Genomic DNA, 25,738 nt, shown 5'->3' with positions numbered 1-25,738 from the left:
GACCCCAGGTCTCAGGCCAGCACCAGTCCTAAAGGCCGCACAGTTTAGGGGGTTCTCATATGTTCTAGGTTATTAGAGTACTCTGCTCAGCCCGGAGAAGAGCATAATGTATTCCTTTTACTGTCTTAAAAACAATTAGATAGGACGTTGGGTAAGTTTCTCTTAGCATCTAAAACAGCAGTTCTCAACCTGTGGGTCACGATTGCGATTCACAACAGTAGAAAAATGACAGTTATGAAGTAGTAACAAACTGATTTTATGGTTGGGGGGTCCCCACAACATGAGGACTGCATTAAAGGGTCGCAGCGTTAGGAAGGTTGAGAACCACTGCTCTACCCAGGTTTTGGTTAAATTTTTAACAGGCAATGATCAGAACATGGGTTGGGTTTGTCTTTCGACCAAGTCTTTAGCCCAAGCTGACTTCAAACCTTCTATCTAGTCGGTGATGACCATGAACTTCTAGTGCACTTGTCTCCACCCCCCAGTCAGTGATTGCACATGTTTGCCACCATGTCCAGTTTGTGAGATCAAGCCCAGGGCCGTGCCCATGCTGAACAAGCACTCCTCCTGAGGTACATCCTCAGCAGCTATTCCATTTTGTTTTGTTTCCTCTGCCTTCCCAGCCCAGATCCTGTGTTTTTATGTTAGGGCTTACAGGAATAGCCAAAAAAAAAAAAGGTAGTCTATTGTCTTCGTCGACATCCTGTCACTGTGAAGAGACAGCAGCTCTTTTTAGAGAAAGCACTTCACTTGGAACCTGATTGTGGTTTCAGAGGTTTAGTCCGTTATCAGCGTGGAAGGGAGCATGGCAGCAGGCGTGACATGGAGCAGTTGCTGAGAGCTGCATCCTGGTCCACGGGCCAAGAGAGAGAGCCAGGCCTGGCATGGGCTTTTGAAACCTCAAAGTCCACCTCCCAGGGACACCCTTCCTCCAAGGCCACACCTCCTAATCCTTTCAAACAGTTCCACTCCCTGGCGACTGAGCATTGAAATAGATGAGCCTGTGGGGCCATGCCTACTCAAACCACCACATCTGTAGAAGTCATCTTTAATCTGCTCTAGTTCTTGGTTTTCACTGTCTTTGCACATGGTCCTCTCTTTAGGGAACTTTAGAAAAAGTAGCTGCAGACTCTGCCAGTCAGTCCCACCCTCTGGTGAGTCCACCAGGCCGTCTTCATGTCTCCCTCCTGCAGTCTCCCTCACTGTTCTGAGACTAACTTTATCTATAACTTAGCTTATGAGTGTCTCATTTCTTCTTCGTATTAAAACGTTTAAAATCATAGTCCTTTTCAGAGGTAACACATATTGACTGAATTGTAGATGATAAACACCTTTCTAAAATATCTTGTGTATTGAAGTCAGCTAATGAAGTATCTCTGTTATCTCAGATCAGTACTTGATATTTGGTGCTGAAGAGGGCATTTATACCCTTAATCTCAATGAACTTCACGAGACATCAATGGAGCAGGTAGGCTGTCTTCTGTATTCTTTCTTATTAGTTAAGTCGACGTTAGAAATACGTTTCAGTTGTGATTTGTCATTTCTTTTATTCATAAAACATTCAAGGAGCATTTGTTTGCCACATGCTGGAGACAGGGCCGGGGCTCGGTTCCTGCCCTTGGGAAGCTGGCAGTCCTAGTGAAAGACAGATTCCAGCACTCACACTTTGCCATCACTCTAGGAATAAGCACAGGCTATAGGCCGCGAAGGTGAATGTCACCAGTACCTCCTGGAGAGGTGGAAAGATGTGTTTGGGTGGACCCTAAGTGACAAAGACGTGGAGCTGTGAAGTAGTGTGAGGAGTGAGTAAACATTTGGGAGTCCAGAACAATAACAATACATTGTCAAACCCCAGAGCTAATGGGCAGACCTGTCCCTTGGAAATGTCTCTTTGTGACATAGTGGGAGACAATGAGCCTGTGATCAGAAGATGAAGACATGTTCAGTCTGGGCAGAGGGCTGGGGACATGGTTCAGTGGTTAAGAGCACTTGCTACACAGACCTCCCATGGCTAGCCTGGGCTACATGTACACTCGACTTCATATCCTTAACTACCCACCACATTGCCCCTTGTACTTCACTAGAGAAGTCTTTATCCTTGAGAAAGACAGAAGAATTAGAATTGGCACATCAAATGTCAAGTTCCATATGGAGACTCAGGAGAGGTCCCTGTCACAACTGCACATGACAGTGCAGTTTTCAGAGACGTGAAGATGAGAGGGACAAGGACATCAGTCTCACACATTGGGTTCCAAGTGCCCATGGGATGGGTAATGGATTCTCCTTTAGTAATATGAATTTACTACAAATAAAATGGAGAAAATCTGTAAATAATAACAAGTTATTGAAAAGTAAACATTGCCATCTTTTCTCAACTTTTTCTTTTTTGAGGTGCTGGGACCAAACCACCAAGGGTTTGCACACCCTAGGCAAGGCTTGACCACTGAGCTGTATCCCCAGCCCCCTCAACCATTTTAATTTTTTAAAAAATTTTACGTTCCATGTGTGTGTGCCTGGCCCTGCAGGCCAAAAGAGGATATTGGATCCCCTAGAACTGGAGTTACAGATGGTTGTGAGCTGCCATGTGAGAGCTGAGACTATAGCCCAGGTCCTCCACAAGAGCAGGCAGTGTTCTTAACCACTGAGCCATCTCCCCAGCCTCACATGCTCCATCTTCCAGATAAGAATGCAAAGACTAGCCGGGCAGTGGTGGTACAGGCCTTTAATCCCAGCACTCGGGAGGCAGAGGCAGGTGGATCTCTTGAGTTCGAGGCCAGCCTGGTCTACAGAAAGAGTTTCGGGACAACCAGAGCTACACAGAGAAGCCCTGTCTTGGGGGAAAAATTAATAGAAAAACTAAAATAAGTTTACTGAAGTCACATACTTTTTGATAGAAAGTATGATTCTAGGCAAAATATTGGCCCCGCCCTTCTTAACTACTACATTCTTTCATTAAACTGATTTCTTTGCCCAGAACCTAACTTACTAAAGCAGGTGTTGATCATCTGGAAAACCCTTTTTTAAGGTGGTTAAAAAAACAAATCCAAAATGAAACGTAATACTTGACTAAAACTAGGTGTAAATGCCAGTCCACTGCCCCATGCTGAAAACGAGAAGGCATTTGTTTTAGCCTCACATTTCCTATGTGACTGTATTAGTTTAGACAGCACAGGCCTATGTTTGGCACTTAGGAAGTATTTCTAAGTATTTATTTGTGTGAAAATTGCCGTAGGTCAACACTGATTGGATACAGTCAGCTTCCTGCTGCTGAGACAGTTCTCTGAGATCTAGAATAAGTCATCCCTTTCTCTCTCCATCTCACTGTAGCCAGTAAACTCCCGCTTGGCTTACAGTTTGCTAATGAAACATGAAGTAGAAAAATAGGTGTTGAAATTGGAATTTAAGACATAGTTAGCTGTTGGTACATGGTCTATATTTTTTTATGTTTGGTTGGAGGAAAAGAATATTTCATGAATGCACTTCCCAAATAAGTGAGATGGAAGCCTTCCACTTCATTGTTTATTTAGATTGTATTAACAAGGGTTTTACTTTGTTTCTCAATTCTATTATTACATTTTATTATGGCTTGGTGCTCTAATATACCTTAGAGCCTTGGTGTATTTTTTTAAAAAGATTTATTTATTTATTTATTTATTTATTATGTACACAGTGTTCAAGCTACATGCATGCTTGCAGGCCAGAAGAGGGCACCAGATCTCATTACGGATGGTTGTGAGCCACCATGTGGTTGCTGGGAATTGAACTCAGGACCTCTGGAAGAACAGCCAGTGAGCCACCTCTCCAGCCCCAACCTTGATGTATTTTATCTTCTCTCCATTCTTCCTATTCCCTACCCTCATCCCAGTCCCTTTTGGAAAGACCTGTAGGAATTGCCAGAGCAAGCCCAGCCAACAAGCTTGTTAAGTCAGGGTACCTAATTACATCCCTGAGTGGCTACCACAGTTGCCAGCAGGTCTGGTTAGGGACTGAGTGTTTGGCCCACTTCAGAACTGCTTTGGGAGGTGTGGCTGAGGTCCGAGAACTAGCATATCTAACACAGGCCCAGGTCATGCTGATGGTGCTGGTCCAGCAGCCACTGTGTAGACTGCTCATGCTTGTTAATGAAAGGTCTCCATGAGACCAGCCATTTTCTGCCTTTCAAGTATATTGATTCGCTTTTCTTTGCCCCAATACTCAAATATCATCAAGTTTCCTGAGCTGTTCCCCAGTTCTCACACACTTCATGGACAGATGGATTCCCATGTTTCCTCTCAACTTCTGCTCACCCCAGCCTTTGTAGTTTGCAAGTTTTCATCATGGTCCCTTGCAGCCTCTCTACAGACCTAGGTTTCAGTGTCTCTTCTTCTACATTATGTTCTTTTTTTCTGCATTATGTATGCGCATGTACTTGATAAGTACATTTTAAGAGGAGAGACTTAATCATTTAACTCAGAACCCAAAGAAAGGAATAGATGTTACTTAAAATGTTCTTATTCTCTTTGGGGTTACGTAGCCCCTCATTACAGGGTGACGAATTAATCATGTGTTCAAACTTAGATTATGTTGACAGTTTGCTTCCTTTGATGTAGTTGTGAGTGTGCATTTTAAATACTGAAGAGCGGGAGCTGGAGAGATGGCTCAGCAGTTAAGAGCACTGACTGTTCTTCCAGAGGGCCCGAGTTCAATTCCCAGCACCCACATGGTGGCTCACAACCATCTATAATAAGATCTAGTGCCCTCTTCTGGCCTGCAAGCATACATGCAGGCAGAACACTGTATACATAATTAATAAATAAATAAATCTTTAAAAAAATTTTTAAATAAATACTGAAGAGCTGGCCTCTTGACATTCAGCTTGCATAGTGCTGTGTACGTATGTGCGTGGCTATTGTGTGGTAACCTCTGTAAACTTGTGTGTTGTTTGGCAGCTCTTCCCCCGCAGGTGTACATGGTTATACGTGATGAACAATTGCTTGCTATCGATATCTGGTGAGTGTCGCCCTTCCACACCTTAGCAGTGCTTGGTGCTTGTTACCTGCTCTTACGAGGTGCTTGCTTCTTCACAGGTAAAGCTTCTCAGCTCTATTCCCATAATTTACCAGGGCTTTTTGATTATGCAAGACAGATGCAAAAGTTACCCGTATCGATTCCAGCACACAAGCTCCCCGATAGAATACTGCCAAGGTAACTGTTGAGTTGTGTTTCTATCCGTAGAGATCACGTGCTCGCACCCTTATTCTGTAGAAGGCAGAGGTTTGGGTTAATAGAAATTTTTCATTAAAAAGCCATGTTGTAATGTATTTTCACAAGGGCATATTTATCATCTTTTTATTCTAACATCATTGTCATTTGTGCTTTCTAATTACAGAAACATTTTCTCCCTGAATTTTCGCTTATCTTTTCTACAAAAATAAAACTAATTTTTCATGTAATCATACATTATATACACTGCCTTTGCTTTTAACATGTTTGTGTGAACTTACAGAAAGTGAATTTTTTTCAAAGTACAGTTTCTAAGCCTGGAAAATCCAAATGATTTATTGAATTAATGTGTTTTGCATTTGGAGATAATTGGAGGTGAGGAGTGTTGCTTTTCTGCTCTCTGCATTTTTAGTCATGCTGAGCTCTTGTTTTTATTGTAATAGTGTTCCTCGTTTGTTGTTAACTTGAACGGTCTTTTAAGTCAAACTATAATGTAGCCAGTCTTCCTTTGCAAGATTCATTGTAAAGCCAATGATGAAAACCCTTAGCCTCTGTTGTTAACTTCTGAGTTACAGTGGGGCCATGGTTTGCCCCTTTGTGCCCAAATGTCTTTTAAAGACTTTGATTTATTATTTATTTACTGTGTGTGTGTGTGTGTGTGTGTGTGTGTGTGTGTGTGTGTGTGTGCGCGGAAACATTGGATCCCCTAGCACTGGAGTTCCAGGCAGTTATGGGTACGAGGAACTAAACTTGAGTCTTCTGGAAGAGTAGGAAGTGCTGTTAACAGCTGAGCTCTTTCTCCAGTCCTGACACACTTGTTTTTAAGTAGTCTTCTGATGAAAGCCATTTAAAAACTTACGCTTTTCTGTCTTAAAGTAGATATATCGAATTTAATTGAGTATTTTTATGATTGTTTGGAATTGTGACTTGGGGCTTCAGTTAAGATAGTAACAACTATATTTGTAATTTTTCTTTTAACTACCACTTTGTTTGTCTACATACCTATTATAGTGCCTTTCCATCCAGCTTTGTAACTTAATAATCCAAAATGCTGTGGGCATAAAGACCAGCCACCAAATGTGTATCTAAGCTATTTACATAACCTGCCCCGATGGAGTATAAAGTTCATAGACTATAAAAAGATGTTTTGTTGAGAGGGAAAAATAAAGACTAGGGGCTAGACAGATGCTCAGTGGTTAAGAGCATTGGATGCTCTTCCAGAGGACCCAAGTTCACTTCCCAGCACTACATGGAAGATCTCAACCATATGTGTGAAGCCAGAGAATCACCAATACCGGATCCGACATCTTCTGGCTTCTTCGAGCACTGGGCACATGGTGGTGCACAGACATGCCTGCAGGCAAAACACACACATTTAACAAAATAATACTTTAAAGGCATATTTTTTGCTTTATAAATGTTGTACACAGACCATGTTTTAGAGGACTTTGTGCTTGGGTCTTTGTTTTTAGCTGTGTGTACTTTTTCAGTTTTGACTGACTATACATGAAGTGTTCCCATGTACAGATGAGACACTGTCCATGAATAAGAGACTGCCTCTTCCTTTAAGAACTTTCCATATAGGAAGATTTAACCCCAGTCTGCGTATTTTACCTCTAACTCACTACTTGAGGAGTTTTGTTACAATTAATCTGCAGCGTTAGAAATACCCACAGATATTCCCTTCCCTTCTCGCCTTCATTATCTAGGAATCGACTACCATAATACATGCCTGACATCCCAGCCCTCAGGAGGTAAAGGCTAGTCTTAAGTACATGATGAGTTGAAAGTCAACTAAGGCCACAAGACCCTGTCTTTAAGGGGCAGGTGGTTGGAGAGATGGCTTGGGCCCTTGGTGGGAGGAGGAGGGTTGGTTAAGAGCATGTAGTGTGCTCTTGCAGAGAATCCAAGTTGAGTTCCTTTGGGCAGTTCACAACCACCTGTAACTCTAGCTCCAGGGGATCTGACGCCCTCTTGTGGCTTCCACAGGCGCCTGCACGCAAATGAAATAAATCTTTAATAGATTTAAGTATCTCTGTATGTTTTTAATTGTAGTTTTAAGATATAGTTGGAAATTGATTTTGCCCAGTACATTTGAGTCAGATGTTTGTAGAACCCCTCAGATCACATTTGCCAAAAATGGAATTCACCAATACTGGTGAACATTAGAATCATGAGGCAAGAGAAGGTCCTGCCAATGGCTACAGTAGCAAGACAACTTTAAAATGTTCTTTTAACATTTATTCTTATTTATGTGTATGGGGGGGGCGGGGGTACGTGCATCTGAGTGCAGGTACCTACAGATGCCAGAAGAGGGCGTCAGATCCCCTGGAGCTGGAGTTGCAGGCAGTTGTGAACCACCTGACGTGGGTGTTGGGATTGGAACTTAGGTCCTCTGGAAGAGCAGTGCGTGCTCTTAATCACTGAGCCATCCGCCCACTAAGACAGCTTTGTACATAACTTAATCCATCCTGTGTGTTGAAAATGCCTTCTGGTTTCTGGCTCTCTTCGTTTTTGTCACTTGGTACTCTTTGGTAAACCAGAGCTACTAAGGCAGCCCATTGAATGTCATCTGTAATCTGAGGGGCTAGGGATATGCCGATGAAGACTGCAACTTCCTGTGTGTGTGTTTTATGTAGTCTATTGATTTTACATTTTAAAAAGTCATTCCTAAGGTCATATTCTTCTGTATTCAAAATACTCCATGGTTTTGTTTTAACTTAAAAGTTTAATCCATTCGGAACTAGTGGAAGGACCTGAGAAAGGGATCCAATGTATTTTAACCTTTTACATTTATTTACTTATTAACTTTGTGTGTGTGTGTGTTGTGCGTGCGCCCACACTCGTACCACAGCGTGCGTGAGGACATTAGATGACAACCGTCCACCATTAATTAGGGTGCCAGGGATTAAACTCCAGTCATCAGGCTTGGTAGCAAATACCTTTCTTCACCCCCGACCTGTCCTGCCAGCCCTGTATCCTCACTTTAATGTAGACTCAGCAGAACTGACTTTTAGCTCCTGCCCCACCCCCACCCCTACCCACCCCCCCCCCCACCCCCCCCCCCCCCCCCCGATCTGTAACAGCGTCTTTGCAATGCACCGTTTGCCTGCCTGCATCACATACTCTTCTCCGTTCCAATTTAGGAAGTTTGCTGTATCAGCAAAAATCCCCGAAACCAAGGGCTGTCAGAAGTGCTGTGTGGGTAAGTAGACTCCCGCTTTGCAGACTATAAGGGAACCCTGTGAGGCTCACATCCTATAGGTGTAGCTCAGCTCCCCTCACCTCTCAAGTAAAGCAGAGTTCTTGGCCTTTCCATGTCTGTGTAGACTAAGACAAATACAGTACCCTCCACGTAGCAGGTGCTCAGCAGATGTTTTGTTGATTGTTGTCATCACTGAGATGGTGGTGACTTTCATCACCGGAAGTAAGCGTGGCTTGTTCCCTGTGAATGGTTACAGAGGGCTCAGGCAGCTGCTCTTGTTCACTCACTCAGCATGCACTCTGATACCTGTGGTTGTGAACCGGTGTTCATGACAGGAAGGTTGTAGTTCCCTTGGGCACACACTTCTGGACCAGATTGCTTCCCCCCCCCCCCCCCCCCCCCCCCGACCCTTGTAACAACTCGTTTTCTGATTACACATGACAACAAAAGCCCAAATGGTTTCCTCCCCGTAAGTGACTGCTGGGGAAAGAGGGACGGGAGCACACTGCCCTTACACTGCCGGTGTGTGGAAAGACCGCTAAACACTGGCCGCTGGGAAAGGCCTCTGGGCTGTGCAGGCCTCGGGAGGATGAACTGGGAGTAGCTGGAGAGGACATGGATCAGAATGACATAAACGTGAGGGAAAATGGATCCTGTCACTTCCATGCTCAGTGCTGAATACTCAGCTGGACGCAGGATGCAGAGCTGGGTGGATTCTTGTGAACAGATGCATTAGGTGTGTGAGGATCAATGTGGACGTGACCTCTGCTACAGTCCACGCACAAGGACTAACCGAGCCAGACAGGAGCAGTGCAGAGACGAGATGGGCGAGGCTGAGGCCTCAGGTCCAGAGGCCGGGCAGAGAGCTCAGAGGAAATGGGAACAGCTGCGAGGCTGGGCTGCTGACAGACAGCGCTGTGTGGACTTGGCCCTGGAGTGGCAGCTAACCCAGCCGCTCGATGACTTGGCTCTGTGTGAAGAAAGAGACCGTGTTTTCCTCGTCTCCGATTTCCCAGCTGGGCTTTTCTGTTGGCTTCGGCTGGGTCGTATTGCCCCTCAGTGCCTCTGCCTTTTTACTGTTTCAAACCTATACGAAGTTAATGGATTTTGTCCTTCATACAGTTTTTGAAAAACCCCTTATTTCCATGTATTTAAATATATCTTAAATGTAAAAAAAAGCTAAAAAACCTGAGGCAGTTCAGTTTTATTATTTGTAAGCTTATATTATAAAGTGTGACTAGTGCCTGTAATGTTTTGTAGCGACCACAGAAGGGGTATAATAAAAAAGAGGGTAAGTAAATATTTTAGTTTTAGAAGCCAAGCTCTACACATTACTGTCAACAGCACCCTGTGACCACCTGAATTTGAATTCCCTATCCTTTGACAACTTCTCCCCAAATTCACCTTGGCCCTTTCTTCAGTGTGGGGCAGCCTCAGCTAACTTCCCTGACACTGTGCACATGACTCCAGATGGTGTCAGCAGCCCCACGGGTGCATGTAAACAAAGCTCCTTAAGTGCTGGGGGCGCCTCTGGCCATCTCCTGAAACAGTATTTCTCGTTCCCCCTTCTATATGATCAAGAACAAACGGGCAGCCTGCTTTTGAGTTTTTGTTAAAAATATTTTTAGAGGGGGAGTAGAGGGGCATGTAACTATTAATGTAAGGATTTTATACACTAAGAAAACTAATGTTTACTTTTTTGCCTTTTCAGTAAGAAATCCTTACACGGGCCATAAATACCTGTGCGGAGCACTTCAGACTAGCATCGTTCTATTAGAATGGGTTGAGCCAATGCAGAAATTTATGTTAATTAAGGTAAGCATTCATGGCGTCCTCAGTATGAGCCCCGTGTTAGCTTTTCTGTTCTTTAAGAGAAAACTTTTTTTCAGCTAATTCTCAATTCTGATGATTTTTGGATTGTGTGGTAGATTGTAAAAGCTACGTGGTTGGCCATGGAAAGTTCCAGAGAGTAGTTTAGGGTATAGCAGTGAGGGATTGGAAAGAGCCCAGCCTTCCCATGGCCTCGGGAGAACTGGGGGCTTTACGTTTCCTCAGGATCTTTCACTAATAATTCATCTTCGAAATATTTTCAAGGAAGTTCTAGGTGTGGTGGTGGTACCTGTGATCCTAGCACTTGGGAGAGGGAGGTAAAAGGATCAGGAGTTCAAGGCCAGGCTAGGGTAATGAGACCCTGTCTCAAAAAAACAAACAAAAACAAAAAAAAAATAAGGGAAATATTTTTTAAAGTCTAAAGAACATCAGTCCCGCCAAGTAAACGCCAAGTGACGTTTTTCCAGTTGTTTTATTTGCTCTGGTGTGGTCGTGTTTCTCGAGCATTTGGTCCCTGTGGAATACCTGTCAGGGAACTGGAATAGGTGCCTTCAGAACTGTGGTACAGAACAGGAAGTCCCTGGCACTGACTTCCTGTCACCTGAAGTCTACAGACAACGGCAGACAACTTTGGTCCTCACGCTAATGTCCCTCTCTGGCTTCATTGACGCTAAAGAAAATTTGAAAACCTTTTGAGGTAGTAATTCCAAAAATAATTTCACTGCAACAGAAATTCTCTAACTCGGAAGCCTAAGGGAAAGTAGTCGTATTAATTTCCTAGAGCATGCGGCCTTTTTGAGGCAAAATTGTTTTGTTTTGTTTTTCCTTCCCCCGCCCCCCAGCCTCTCTTTTATCTTGCCTAGTGCAAAAAAGTATTTCCCTAGGTGGCGCTGCAATCTCTGTACAGTTTGGATTTTCCAGTCTCTCCCTGCCCTTCCTGCCCTTTCTTCCTTATTTTACTTCAGCTACAGCCTTCCTGGTCCTCCCATTCTTCACGTCTATAAAGTTAAAACTTTCATGGTATCCGTTACCCACACACACCGAGAAGACGGTTAAGCTTCTGCATGAATGACTTCCATGGGTCACTTCCTGTTGTGTTAGACCATGTCTCCATTAAAGGGGCTCGAAAGATCAAGAACGTGCAGGAAGGTCTGGGGACGTGGTTCAGCAGATAAGAATGCTTGCTGTACATGCATGAGGCCCTCATGTGGATCCCCATGTAAAAAGAGGGGTGGGTATAGCCATGTGCAGATGCTTAGAGGGTGGGGAGGGTCTCTGGGGCTGCTGGCCAGCCTGCCTGTCAGAGAAACAGCAAGCTCCAGGGTCAGTGAGAGAGCCTGTCTCAAAGGAATAAGGAAATGAATGGTGGAGAAGACACCTGACAGCCTCCTCTGGCCTCCACACACACATGACACATACATACAACACACAAAGCACGCAGGAGGGAATACGTGCAGCAAGTGTCAGGGTCCCCCTCCATGGCTTCTCTTTTCTAAGTGAATGGCACTGGGGAGCTTGATCTGACTGACTATCGAGGTCTGTGGCCAGCATTCTGAGACAGCGGGTGAGTGCACACTGGCCCCTCCTGCAAGACTGTCCCGCACCCTTTTCCCGATGGTTCTTGAGCTCCCCTTCCTGTGTCTGCTTTATGACTTCTCTGCACCGCACATCTCGTTTATGAATTTGATACTCATTTTTCTCGGTGCTTCTATACTGTGACTGTTTATTAGACGCATTCAAAAACTTGCTTTCTGTGTTCTTCCTCTTGGTGGTATTTCTGGCAGTGTGCGCCTCATTAGGCTATGTTTTTGTTTTATCATAAATAAGGTTAAACTAGAGATCTTCCCAACCACACTGTTCTCCCTCTAAAGACTCAGTGCTGTGTACTAGAGTAAGTTGGATGGAGGGACTGCCCTCACTCACTGGAGCTCCTGGGTCTACATCAGGAATCCATGCTGTTAGTGACTTCTGTCCTCACCTGATATCACTGAGAGTCAAAGCCTATTGGCTCCTTTCATGCTCAGAACAAAAAGATCCAGAAGGATCATTTTCTTCCTCCTTTAGTAGTCTTAACCACATCTGAAAGTTCTTTAAATTCCCTGATCATAAATATGGAAGGTTGGGCTGAAGATAGCCATTAGGAGCACATTCTGCTTTAGAGAGGACCTGAGTTCAGGTCCCAAAACCCACATCAGGTGGCTGGCACCTCCTGTAACTGCAGGTCCGTGGGATCCATCACCTCTGCCTCCTCCAGCACCTGCAGACACACACACACATAACTAAAACTTAAGTTATTTTAAAAGTAAGACAGGCTTAGGTCTGGAGAGGTGAATCAGTGGTTATTCTTCCAGAGGACACAGGTTCGGGTCCCAGCACCAACACCGTGGTTCACAGCCATCTGTAGCTCTGATTTTAGGAGATCTGAGCCCCTCTTCTGGCCTCGGTGTTCTATCCCTCCTGTTGCTATCAGCCAGTTGAATGTTTCCTAGCTCTTCTGAACAGTCTGCCATGAACACTTGGGCGTAGTCTCCTGTGAATGCCCGTCCCTTCTGTAGGTTACCTCGGATACTGTTGAGTCGTAAGGCAAGTGCTGGACATTGGTAGATGGTGTATCTAACCATTGGCTGTCCCCACCACCCTTGACTGGGCTCTCATGCTTGCTGTCACTCAGTTTCAGCCATTCTGGTGGATATGGGCATATCGTGTTGTTTTGTCCCTGGGTACTAATGAAGTTAGTGTTCCTTATTTTCAGATCTCCAACCTGGGAATGTATTTGTTTTCTTTAGAGCAATATAAAAATAATTGTAAAGTTACATAAAATTAAAGAGTGGCATTGAATCAAAGTTGACGTATTGATGCAATCCCTTGAGTTGGGAGGCTCATCTCTTTCTGTTCATGTGTGGGTTGGTACTGCTTGTCTTTCCTCCATGCTTGCTCATCTGGTAAGGAAAGCAGATGAGTATCACTGAAGAACTTATGGCGCAGGGCTAGCCAGTCACTCAGCTCCTGAACTTCATTTTCTAGCTCTCTCGGGAGATTCTTTTCCGGCACTAGTATCCAAAACTGTGTAATTTCAACTTCCTGTTAATAAAGATACTTTGAACTTCGGATTTATCTGCACACTCTGGGTCCCTGGAGCAAGAAGCAGTCTTGAGAGAGGAAAGCCCTTCCGCGTCCGGGGAGGCTCAGATCGCCGCTCCCTGCCGCTCCGGATGCTGTGGCCTCGGCCCCTCTGCTCAACCTGTTTGTGTCTCCTCCAGCACATAGACTTTCCGATGCCGTGCCCACTGCGGATGTTTGAGATGTTGGTGGTCTCTGAGCAGGAGTACCCTCTGGTGTGTGTTGGGGTCAGTAGAGGACGAGACTTCAACCAGGTGGTTCGATTTGAGACTGTCAATCCAAACTCTACCTCGTCATGGTTTACAGAATCAGGTTTGTGATCATTACGGAGTTATTAAAGCTACTGCATGTGGTTGTTTTAAAGGCAATAAGCGTTCTGTATTTCCCAGCAAGCAGAAACTGCATAAAAAGCCAGTCTTAAATAACTATATTAGTGAACTGGAAGAAGAGATAACATGCTCTACATTATAGCTAGTGTGTTTAACACATTTAAAACAGTTTGATTGAAAAATACATATATAGAAAGTACATACACTACTTAAATGTGGACATGAATTTGGTGTCTGAATCTGTTATGTGTCTTTTTATGGCCAAAATACATACCAGGAACAACTTAGAAAGATTTATTTTGGTTCATGGCTTCAAAAGGCTTCAACCACTGTGGTAGGGAAGCCTGCTGTGGTACAGAGCAGAGCAGTTCTGGCAATGGGAGCATGTGATGGCCCCCATTCAGATCGTGCCCGACCAGGAAACAGAACAAGACAGGAAGTAGGAGACAGGCTATGTATACACCTTAAAAGCCTTGTCCCTACTGATAACCTTCCATCAGCTTCTTTAAATAGCACCACCAACCAATCGGGAACAAGAATAAAACATGAGGGGCCAGCAAGAAGGCCCAGAGGGTAAAGGAGCTTGCTGCCAAACATGATGACCAGAGTTCTATACCGGGGACCAACTGTTAGGGTCCTAGAGAAGTCCCACAAAAGACCACCAGATGTGTATGCAATCAGCAAGAGTATTTAATTCTCAAGAATAAGAAGTACCAGCATGCTGGGGCCACACATCCAACACAAAGGCAAAATGGAGACCTGGAGAGAAGCTTGCAGGCTCTTTTCTTCTCAGTTAAAGGAATTCTAAAAGCAGTTGGGTCATTCTATCTATGATTGGCTTACGTGAGTGGCAATCATATTAGTATGTTTGGTTAGGGCTAGCAGGGGTTGGCTAAAGCTATAGTTTTTCCATTTGGGGGCAAGTCTGGACAAGTCCCAAGCTGTCCTTATTTGGTTATTGCCTGAGCTACTGTGGGGCTGGCTCAGGCCTGGTACTGTAGTTCCCCTCATCCTTGCCGTTGGGGGCATTGGTGATCAATTGCCCTTTGTTCGTGGCTTCCTCGGAAACTGTCTGTCCAGTTTCAAGAGGCAGGAACTGAGGCCTGGTCCTTAACTGAGTTATTAGGAGCCTGTCATGGTATTTGCCTGGCCTTCCCACCACATGGCAGAGCACTGAGTCCTACAAGTTGTCCTCTGGCCTCCACATCATACTATAACTCACATGCACACACAAGTAAATACATGTACAAAATGTAAAATGAAAGGTTTAAGACATGAGCCGATTGAAGACATTTCAGATCCAGACCACATAACCGCATATATTTGTTAAACATTTTTTCATAGGAACACACGTCTTACTATAAAATGAGGTAGATCCCAGTGTGTTCTTCTGACTTTTGAGGAATATATTATTTAAAGTCATGCACTTCAGACAGCTGTTTATCTCAAAGGCAACAAATAAGCTCTGATCACTTCTGTAGGCTGCTGGTGTGACCGGATAGGAAGTACATATTTAATGCAAAGTACACCCAGGCCAGGAGCTTCCGTGGCTGCAGAGAAGGCACAGAAGTGAGCAGCACACACTGCTCTTGGAGAGGACCCAAGTTCAGTTCCCAGCACCCATGGCAAGAAGCTCACAACTACTTGTAACTCCAGCTCCAAGGGATCTGACACCTTCTTCTGACCTCCAAGGGAACCTGCGTTCATGTGTACAAATCCCTACACACACACACACACACACACACACACACACACACACACACACACATAATTAAAAAGAACAATTTAAAAAGTGCACACATAAAGGCTGGAGTTCAATCCCAAGCTCTCTCTCTCCCCCTCAAAATATAGAAGTCACACACATTTCTAGTAATTTTACTTTGAAAAGACTGTATTAATATTTCCAACTGAATCATGTTTCTCAAAAACCAAGTAACAGTTTGAGATATGGGCAAATAATCTTAATATTTTGATAGTGCTTTCCATCTCTTTTCACACTAGTTTTTAGAGTTTTACAGAATTCAGTTGTTTGGTGCTACTATTCACATAAAGAGTGAGGCTTTCTGAAGTGCATATTAATGAAGGAACCATTTACAGCTGCCAGAGGCCAGGCCTGGAAGTGCACACCAGAAGACCCAGCACTTAGGAGGCTGAGTCAGAGAGATGGCTAGCCTGGGCTACATAACAAGGACATTGTCTCAAAATAATATTTTTTTAAATGTATGCATTTCATAGCATTTATATTTTCAGGTATTTAAATTTAATTTTTACCTTCTTAATCTCACTCTGTCACTTTAGTAAGAATATCAGTCAAAGAGATCACTGAGTAGTTAGTGAAAGCCAGTGCTCCCCAAATGTGACCTCCATCAGAGAACTGCTAGGCCCCAGCTCCAGAGTGCTTCCTTTGTTAGCCACAGTCAGTGCTGGTGATGTTAAGGAGACCACCATGCCTTAAGAGAATAGTGCCGACTCTGGAGAGATGGCTCCGTGGTTAAGAGCACTGGCTGCTCTTCCAGAGGACGTGGGTTCTATTCCCAACACCCACGTGGCAGCTCACACCTGTCTGTAACTTCTTTTCCAGGGGCTCTTCTGGCCTCCTCAGGAACCAGGCAGTGAAGTGGTGCACAGACAGACATGTAGGCCAAACACCCATAACACATAAGCAATAAAATAATTTTCTTCAAATTCATGTATACACCAATCTCAGACTCATAGAGAAGACAGTGCCTTGGAAGGGAGGCTACCTTAGAATACCTTCAGAACGATGTCTCCTATAGTTGGTATTCTTGTACTCAGTATCTTTAATGAAACTTTAAATGATTTCAAGTTCAGATACATATGTAAGTTAATGACTATTTCTGAAGTATTTGTGAGGATATTTGAAAATAATTTCTATATAATTTATTTTCTCAAGTATTAAATCTGTATTGCCAAGTTACTGAACAGGCACTTCCTTTATGGCAACTTAGCCCAATTACCTTAGCAAATATTAGGTCTGAATAGTCCTTTTACAGAAATTTGATTATAGTTTGAAACTCATATTGTACTGTAGCAAAATAATAGACATAAAATGTTAGTTTTGTGGTAAATAAACCAGATTGAACTCTCACACTTTAAAAAATGACCTTTAAATGTCTTATCTTTAGTTTTTGAACAACCCATTGATGGTGAAAGCCCCTTTTACTTTTTTCTCTTTAAAAATACTGTAGAGCCAAGTGTGGTGGTACACACCTGTAATCCCAGCACTTCGGAGGTGGAGGCAGGAAGATCAGGAGTTCGAGACCAATCTCAGCTACATAGTGAGTTCAAGGCCAGCCTGGACTACATGAGACCCCCTCCCCCAAACAACAACAACCAGACATACACTCCACTATGGAATGTTTTGCTATGCAATAGAAAATGGACATCTCAAAAGGGGAATGTGAGAGAAACAGTTTCTAGTAAGACATTGTTAGGCAGGAGTTGTTTGGAAGTCTAGAAGACTGTTAATACAAAGAAGAGTAAGCCTAGAATCCCAGCACTCAGGAGGCGGAGGCAGGAAGATTGCTGGAAGTTTAAGGCCAGCACAAGCTACACAGCTTCCAAACCAGCCTGGGCTAAGAGAGTGACAGCCTGTCAGAGAACTGCATAGGGATGGAGGTTGAGAAGGAGAAAAAGAGAAAGGGGACAGACAGACAGACAGACACACACACACACACACACACACACACACACACACACACACACACACACGAACTGAGGAACTTTTATACTTAGGCGGGGAATAAAAGATGTCAAATGCTTTCACAACATGTGGAGCCCGAGGTGTTGAGCAGCACACTGCACTGAATCGTATTTCTTCAGAGACTTTGCAGAAGGAAGATGTGTATAATATAGCCCTTTGCAGTATTATGAGGTTTCTCTTTGGCTCTCCCAAAGCCTGTTACATTCTCCATTATCCACTGTCTCCCTGTGAGACAGCTGGGACACGCATGCTTTCCGGTTCTGTCTTTATTTGACAGGAAAAGATTGCTGAGTGAGAAATATTTTGCTGTCAGTCAGTTTCAATAATGTCTTAGATCTCTGAAGTGTTTGAATTTTAAATGCACTCTAATTGTTAAATAAAAGGCCTCATTTCCTGACAAAAGACTTTAAAACAGCTCCCTTCCAAGAATCTTACCACGGTTTTATCTGAAGGATTTCCATAAATACAGGAGCTATCTCTCAGAGTTCACGAGATGAAGACAGAGGGAAAGATTTGGGCTTTCCTTTCTATTGGCCCAGGCTCTCACACTCCAGTTTCTCGGGGAATCTTGAGAGTATTGTTGGGGCACCAGTGTCTCCTAAGGATAATCTGGGGCCTGGGCGATGATGAGGAACTGAGTTTGGATTCCCAGGACCCACGTGTCGTGCATCTGTAACCTTAGTGTGGGGACAGTCAGAGCAAACAGCAAGTTCAGGTTCAGTGACAGACCCTGACTCAAGAGACTAGGAGAATTGTAGAAGACACCCAGTGCTGACCTCTGGCCTACACACAGAGCCCAGGCAAGCACACACACACATAACCAGCTACACACCCCACAGACACATTATGAGCTTCTGGAAAAAGCTTCAGTATTTTAGCTTATTTACAGTTAAAAAGTAATTTGTTACTCTCCAATTCTTTCATTAATACATGTTGATCACATGAGCTAAGAGCATCTGGTGATCTTCAAAGCACAGCCCAGATCTCCTGAGTTTAAAATCAGAAACTGGCCAGGACGGTATTTACAAGGCAAGACTCCTGACTTCAAATGTATTTACAATAATGTATGATTAGCGCCCTCACTAGCAGTAGACCAGACAGGAGCGGCTCTGCTGTGCCTGATGTCCACATCGGTGTCAGAACACACGTGACCCAGTGCAGACTCTGTGTGCCCTGCAAGAGACGTTCATCCATTTCAAACACAGCAGTCCGCAAGTCTCTTTGTGTAAGAAAAATACATTGTAAATACTGTAGCTTTCTGTAACTTTATCCGGCTGTAATTGTGTTGTAGATACCCCGCAGACAAACGTCACTCATGTAACCCAGCTGGAGAGAGACACCATCCTCGTGTGCTTGGATTGTAAGTGTCCATTTGTGTCTTCTCTGGTAAGATTTCTCTCCTCAGACTATTGAGTGACTTCTGTTTTCCTGTAGGTTGTATAAAAATAGTGAATCTCCAAGGAAGATTGAAATCCAGCAGGAAATTATCATCAGAGCTCACCTTTGATTTCCAGATAGAGTCCATAGGTGAGTCATTGCTTTGTATTTCTTTGCATTGTGAACTGTTTCAAATGGTCTGTCTGATAGTTGCTGACGTTGTGAATATATATTGTTAAGGCCTTTTCCATTTGGATATAATAGCATGAGGTCACTGTCAGGGTTCCTTTTTGTACATTCTCTAGTCTGTGTAATAGTCACATGCACTGTAAATGGTTGCTTCCTTTCAGATGTGGCATTCACAAAGTTAAATAGTATTTCTTACAACATGTTATGAGTTCACGTTTCCTCCAGAGTCCTGTGGGTCCCCTGTCAGTGCTTTAAAATCTGGACTTGGTACATCCTGCTGCATTTGCAGTTGTTTCTGCTGCTCAGAGAGTTTGGTGTCTAAGAGTTCCTTCAGCCAGGAGTAGTGATGCATCCGTGCATCCCCAGAACTCAAGAGACTGAGATAGGAAGATTGTGAGCTCATGGCCAGCCTGGGCTACAGAGCAAATTCCAGTCCAGCTCAGAAACCTAGCATCTCGAGACCCTATCTCTAAAACATAAACAAAATTTACTTCTTGCCATTTTCTCATGAGTGGTTGTAGTCTCTGGAAGGGATTTCTGGCATATCAGTATCTTAACATGCTGAAAAAGTATAACAAAGTGATCATGAATTGCAGGGCTGGAGAAAAGAACAATTAGGATTAACGTGCACAGGTTTGGGGTGGTTTTTGTTGGTTTTTTTTTTTATGTCGTGCACGGGTTTGGGGTGTTTTTTTTATGTCATACACAGGTTTGGGGTTTGAGGTGGGGTTTTTATGTATTTTGCCAATAAAATAGTTTTTCATGTACATACATTGGCAGAGGCCAAGGCCAAGAGCAAACAGTGTGTTTGTCAGCACAGGTACTAACAGAAGAATGGGACACGAGAAGGACAGACTAGGACCACATGTAAATGGAAACTCAGAGTGTTGTATGTCAGTGGGAAACGATGCCAGCACCATTAGATTTCTTCAGGAAACAAATCAGATTTCTTCCTCCAGTTACACTATATCAACGGTGTAAATATGGAACTGGAAGACAGAAACATGTAAAACTAAAATCGCCCTTATTTATGCCTGTGCCCTATGTCCCACTGTTTCTGCTTCTAATGCCATGCCTCAGAAAATATTGTGCAGGTTTTCAGAAACATGCCCAAGAATGACTAGTGTGCCATTGTTTATAATAAGGAAAAATAGAAATACTTGTTCATCATAACAAGTGGATGGCAGTAGGAAACTTCAACGTAACGTTACCTTGACAATGTGGAACTGGGTTGGAGAATTTAGCTCAGTGGTAAAGAGCTTGTCTAGTAAGCGCAAGGCCCTGGGTTCGGTCCTTAGCTCTGGAAAAACAAACAAACAAACAAAAACAAAAAAGACAATGTGAAACTAATTAATGTAAACACATCCAAGACTGATAAATGCAAAGTTGATTACAGTGCTGTCCGAGCGAGGAAGGCAGGTCAGATGAGATCTGGGTGGGGTTGAGGGAATCTAGGTGTGTTTGTCTTTGTTTGGAGCAAAGGCGAATGATTATGATTTGATAATTGGGAGGAGTGTGCATATGGCTTCTCTACTGTTGTCTGTACTTTTGTGTGTTCATATGTTTTATTTTTTAACTTAACAAATGTCTAGTGCATATTTTCAGTAAGTTTTTCATACCAAAAAGGTGAATGCACCATGTATATTAAATGTTTTAAATCCCAGAGGTAAGGACGCCATATCTGTGCAGTAGGGAGGTGGCAGTGGGACCATTGCTGTGCGGGATAGGCAGGCATGAAGGGTGCTTGTCACTGGGCTTCTGTACCGTTAACAGTAACTGGGTTGTTCTTGCCCACTAGTTTGTCTACAAGACAGTGTTCTAGCTTTCTGGAAACACGGGATGCAAGGTCGAAGTTTTAGATCTAATGAGGTAAGCCGTCTTTTTTGAAGTGTGTTCATTAAGTAGTCATAAGGGGGCAGGCATAGTGTCGTCTTAGTGTTAGGAGGCTTGGGCCGGAGGATCATTTGAGCCAAGAGTTCGGATCCAGCCTAGGCAACAGAGTAAGACCTGTCTTCTTTTCTGTTTCGGTTTTTAACTGAAAATAGATTCTTCCCTCATACAATACATCCCAACCACGGTTTCCCTCCCTCCTCTCCTCCTAGCTCTCCCGCCCCTTCCCCAGATCCACTCCCTCTCTGTTTCCTTTTCAGAAAAGCCTCCAAAAGTTGACAGCCGAACAGAACAAGATACAATGAGACTAGACACATGCCCTCCCGCTGAGGCTAGACGAGGCAGCCCAGTGGAGGAAAAGAGTCTGAGATACACCCACTCTACCCTGAGGAGTCCCACAGAAGGACTGATGGTCATAAGACACACAGAGGACCCGGTGCAGACCTCTGCAGGCCCTGGGTTTGCTGTGTCAGTCTCTGTGAGCCTGTGTGAGCCCTGCTTAGTTGATTCTATGGCCATGTTCTGGTGTCCTCCATTCCCTCTGATTCCTAGTCTTTCCTCCCCCTCTTCCAAGAGGTTCCCCAATCTCTGAGGGAGGGACCCGATGGAGACCTCCAGTTTGGACTGTCTCCATGTAATGTCTGGCTGTGATGATACAAAATCTGTTTCAAGCAGTTCTCTCAACACTGTGAAGTTCCTAAGTGATCCCAGTGATAGCTCTGTTTGTGGTTACTGTGTTCAGTCCAGTGACGGGATCAGTAGCACATGCTCCGAGACTCTAGTACCTTCTCTCCACTCATCAGCCAGCCAGCTTCAGTCCATACTCCATGTGCTTCCACACAACCACCCTTAGACTCCAACAAGAACCTCTGCCACTACTCAGATGACCTCCCCAGACCCAGGACGCTCTGTCCTGCCTTAACAACAGTGACCCTCGAATCGCTGAGGAGCCATCTTGCCTCTCGATCCTTTATTCACGTGACGTGACTGTTGTCCTCTTGTATAAGCGCTTCCTACTGTACAGAAATAACTCTTAAGACACTGATGTCCTTAGTTCAGCCTAGCCTTTCTGCTGGCAAGGCTGGGGTTAGCATGAGGGAGAAGAATGGTTGCCCCTAAAATATTACAGGCAGGTAAAACCATCAAAAACTTCCCCGGGATCCCCAAGCCAATCTCAGGGGCATCACTTGAGCAGGTTGGAATAGAAAAGGGGGTTTGGGGGCAGGAGGAAGAAGGAAAGTAAGTTTGTTCAAAATCTTACATGGAGGCCTTTTCAAAACCACACAGTACACCTCCAAGAACGTCATATCCTTCCAGCCGGCCAAGCCCTGCTTCCCTAGCAGTCACAGGCCCGAGCCACCATTGCTGAAGTGAAGGGGTTTCCTTCACCAGTGCCCTGTCACACCAGAGGGGAAGAGACACTCATGTCTGTAGAACAGCTCGATGTAGGGCTTTAGTGGAATAAATTTCATTTCAACATCAAAGTGAATATTTAAGTTTCAGCCTATAACACTAAAAGGGCTTGTTGCTAGAGGCATCGTTTGGACTATTTTGTGTTCTACGAACACTGAGTTTCTCTTTTGTAGTCTCAGTCTTTAGTCCTCAAGTGGTTAGTAGTTAGTTGGTCACACTGAGGGAGCATCCACCAGGGAAGAAGTGGGAACCTGCTTGTTAGTCTGGAGCATGTCCCAAGCGTTAGACTGGCTTGTACTTAGAGGAATGTGGGGAGAGACCATTCCTGTCCAGTCTACAGGACCAGAACTGTGCCCAGCCAAGCACACCTCTCCCCTGAAATCCCAGCTAATAAATTCAAACTCTCCGCTGGCTTTTAAATGTTTCCTGTCAGACTGCATAGCAACCACTCAAGTTAACATGAGTGACAAGACACTTTGGATGAATAAACTGAATTTGTCATTAAGAGTTTCCCTGGAAGTCTATGGACTTCCAACAAGTAATTTTCTTTCACCAGTATTTTAGGATTAATTCCAAATTCACCACATTTTTTCCTTAACTAAAAAATTGATGTGATTATAAACTTGTAACATATGAATAATGAGGCCAAGACCTTTTCCATCCTACACATTGTGGGGGTTTGTGGGGTGGTGGTGGTGTTTGCTATAATGTTGCTCGTGAACTGTCCAAACAAGATTTGATATTGGAGTCTGGTAGGATGCCACGTACATGAAATCTCAGTACTCAAGAGGCTGAGGCAGGAGGATCAGGAGTACAGGTCTATCCTGGGCTACATAGCAGGACTGTCTCAAAAGAAAGGAGGAATTTTTTTAAATATTTTGTATCTTTAATTTGAGGAATTTTTAAAAATTATTTTTTAACTAAACAGGTAACACAAGAAATTTCAGATAACACAAGAATTTTCAGGCTCCTTGGATCTGACAGGTATGTAGATGGGTGTTATGAAGTGACTGGTACTAAGTATGTTTTCCAGATCCAGCGTAAAGCTGGTTACTCTTTCAGGAGAGGTGAAATTTCTGCATGTTGAACACTGTTTGTTCATTTTTTAATATTGAAAGACCGTCTTCCAAGTAGCGGGAACTCACAGGCCTGTTGGGGCCGTCTGCCTCAGTGGGACTGTTTGCCCCAGTCGCACTGTTGAGAGTGACTTACAGCGAATGTGAACACACAGAACTCTTTAGTTTCATGCCAGATAAGATTCTGGACTTTTATTCTGAATTACCACCAGATTCTAAACTGCAGATTGTTTTAGGATGATTAGAAAGAACCAAGTTCCCCCACCCCCAAATTATTCCTAAGTTATTGGTTTCTCCTCATCCGTCACCCTTCACTCCCAAGTCCTAGAAGAGCTTTGATCTGGAGGTCGGCGGTGGTGGGCACCTCCCAGAGCTGGACCCAGCCCTGTAATCATAGGGCCTGGAAGTGGGCTCTGCCCTTGGTCAGTGGGCAGCATTTAGAGAGGTCGCTAACAGGGAGGCAGGTATGGGGATCTTGTTCTCAGCTGATGTTAGTTTTCATAAAGAAATGACTTCGTTCCCTTGTGTGTTTCTTCTTACTTCTAGGGTTGTGGTTTTGGAAAGTAGACCAACAGAGAACCCAACAGCAAATAGCAATTTATACATTTTGGCGGGTCATGAAAACAGCTACTGAAGACATGGTGTTCTTGACAGTGACCTGTAGGGACAGTGACCAGGCTGCTGAGCGTTGGTGGATGCGTGGAGCTGTGCAGAGGCCGCAGGCCTGGCTTCGGTCCCTTCTGAGTTGTTGTGGCATGAGGCCGACCGGAGGGCTTTGTGTTTAGTGGTCTGACGTATTTAGCATATTGAACCACACAAGTGCTTAATCCATTGTTCTGTAACGTTTGTACATATAAGCAGTATTTTTCTGTGAAGCTTCATCTGCTGAAGACATACACTAAGAATTGATGTAGATAATGTACTTTTATGAGATGTAAAAGTGTCTTATCTGTACAGATGTAAATGTTGATTAAAATGCAACTGGGGTAAATATTTTAAGAATTCTTTAGTATATTCTTGGGTGTGGTTATATTACAAAATGGGATGCTGGCAATGAAACACATTTAACACTTATTGTATTTTTATTATATGTAATTTAGTAATATGGATATAAATCTTGTAACTTTTAAAATGGTAACGAGCTGTAATCATTTTATAATCTTGTTTTCAATTTTAATGCAAGTGTACTGGTGTTTCCTTGCACAGAGTATTGCTATGTGATGGACGAGTCACAAAGAAAGCTGTGACGCCGGGAATATGCATTTGGTTCTACAACGTCTTTTTTACGTGGATTTGGATTGTTTTCTATGTGAAACAAACCGATTAACCCCCTGTTGTAGTAACTGATCTTTTTCTATTTAAGCAGAATCGTATAAGATTGCTTGTCTGTGCTTAGGTACACCTTTGAAAAAGACTTAAATCACAGAATGGCGGGGGTACCGTGATAGAACACTGAAGTCGTCTGGGTTACAGTGTGCACGAAGACTAAATAGCACTGTTCAAGAGTCCACACTAGACATTTCACAGAATCACACTGAAAAACTGTAACATTCCAGAGTGAAGTGATCAAATTTCTCATGGAATTTTTACTTTTGTTGGCCTTATTTTATCATTTTCATATTTCTTTTGATTTAGAGTATTAATACATGGCCAAAATAATTTAGTTACTACCTCATATAAACATTATAATGGTTACTACACATCACAGGAACTTAGTTTGGTGAAAATCATTTTTGATTGGTTTTTTCCAATGAAATGTATCTATCTTACCAAGATAGGTATCAAGTTGTAGCAAATGCACACTTCTGGCTCTTTTGGTATATGTTCTTTATATTTTGATGTGAGTATGTATACACTAAGAACAAACTGAATTGTGATTTATGCTCTTCATTTATTCTAAGTGATAATGGTTTTAAACATGTTCCTGATTGTACATACTGTAAAATAAACATGTTTTTTAACATGCTGTTGAGTAGTTGATTGTCTTCTGGCTTAATAGCATTAAGGGGAAATGCTTTGTTTTGACTTAAATCTTAAATATCCAATTCTCCCCCCAATAGTCATCGTTATTTGACCTGTATTTTTTTTTTGTTTTGTTTTGTTTTGTTTTGTTTTTCGAGACAGGGTTTCTCTGTGTAGTTTTGCGCCTTTCCTGGGACTCACTTGGTAGCCCAGGCTGGCCTCGAACTCACAGAGATCCGCCTGGCTCTGCCTCCCGAGTGCTGGGATTAAAGGCGTGCGCCACCACCGCCCGGCTTGACCTGTATTTTTAATGTAATATCCCCACATTTGAGAAAAGGACATCTTTTGTAGATTCTTGTATTCTTGTCAGGAAAATCAAATTCATAACGTTTTAGTTAGAGCAAGAGTTGGCAATTAATAT

The 25,738-nt window shown here is 43.5% G+C and overlaps 1 protein-coding gene across 9 annotated transcripts in view; it reads left to right on the top strand.

Moving 5' to 3' along the window:
- Map4k3 (mitogen-activated protein kinase kinase kinase kinase 3) overlaps positions 1–25,321 on the top strand; it is a 157,482-nt gene extending 132,161 nt beyond the window's left edge. For 5 of the 9 annotated variants that reach the window (XM_052746381.1, XM_052746385.1, XM_052746383.1 and 2 more), the window contains 12 exons: positions 1,389–1,468; positions 4,929–4,989; positions 5,067–5,184; positions 8,349–8,407; positions 10,119–10,222; positions 13,498–13,669; positions 16,896–16,985; positions 18,702–18,770; positions 18,845–18,937; positions 20,775–20,845; positions 23,208–23,263; positions 23,902–25,321. In XM_052746381.1, the coding sequence (XP_052602341.1) occupies positions 1,389–1,468; positions 4,929–4,989; positions 5,067–5,184; positions 8,349–8,407; positions 10,119–10,222; positions 13,498–13,669; positions 16,896–16,985; positions 18,702–18,770; positions 18,845–18,937; positions 20,775–20,845; positions 23,208–23,263; positions 23,902–23,989 (1,061 nt within the window). In that variant the 3' untranslated portion in view covers positions 23,990–25,321. The remainder of the gene's footprint in view (positions 1–1,388; positions 1,469–4,928; positions 4,990–5,066; positions 5,185–8,348; positions 8,408–10,118; positions 10,223–13,497; positions 13,670–16,895; positions 16,986–18,701; positions 18,771–18,844; positions 18,938–20,774; positions 20,846–23,207; positions 23,264–23,901) is intronic. The other 4 variants (XM_052746388.1, XM_052746387.1, XM_052746386.1 and 1 more) reach the window with 1 other exon arrangement.
- The last annotated feature ends 417 nt before the right edge of the window (positions 25,322–25,738 follow it).

This window comes from Peromyscus californicus, unplaced genomic scaffold, assembly GCF_007827085.1.
Source record: "Peromyscus californicus insignis strain IS unplaced genomic scaffold, ASM782708v3 Scaffold_1__1_contigs__length_55948999, whole genome shotgun sequence".
Lineage (NCBI taxonomy): Eukaryota > Metazoa > Chordata > Mammalia > Rodentia > Cricetidae > Peromyscus > Peromyscus californicus.
This window is presented reverse-complemented; position numbering and strand designations above follow the sequence as displayed.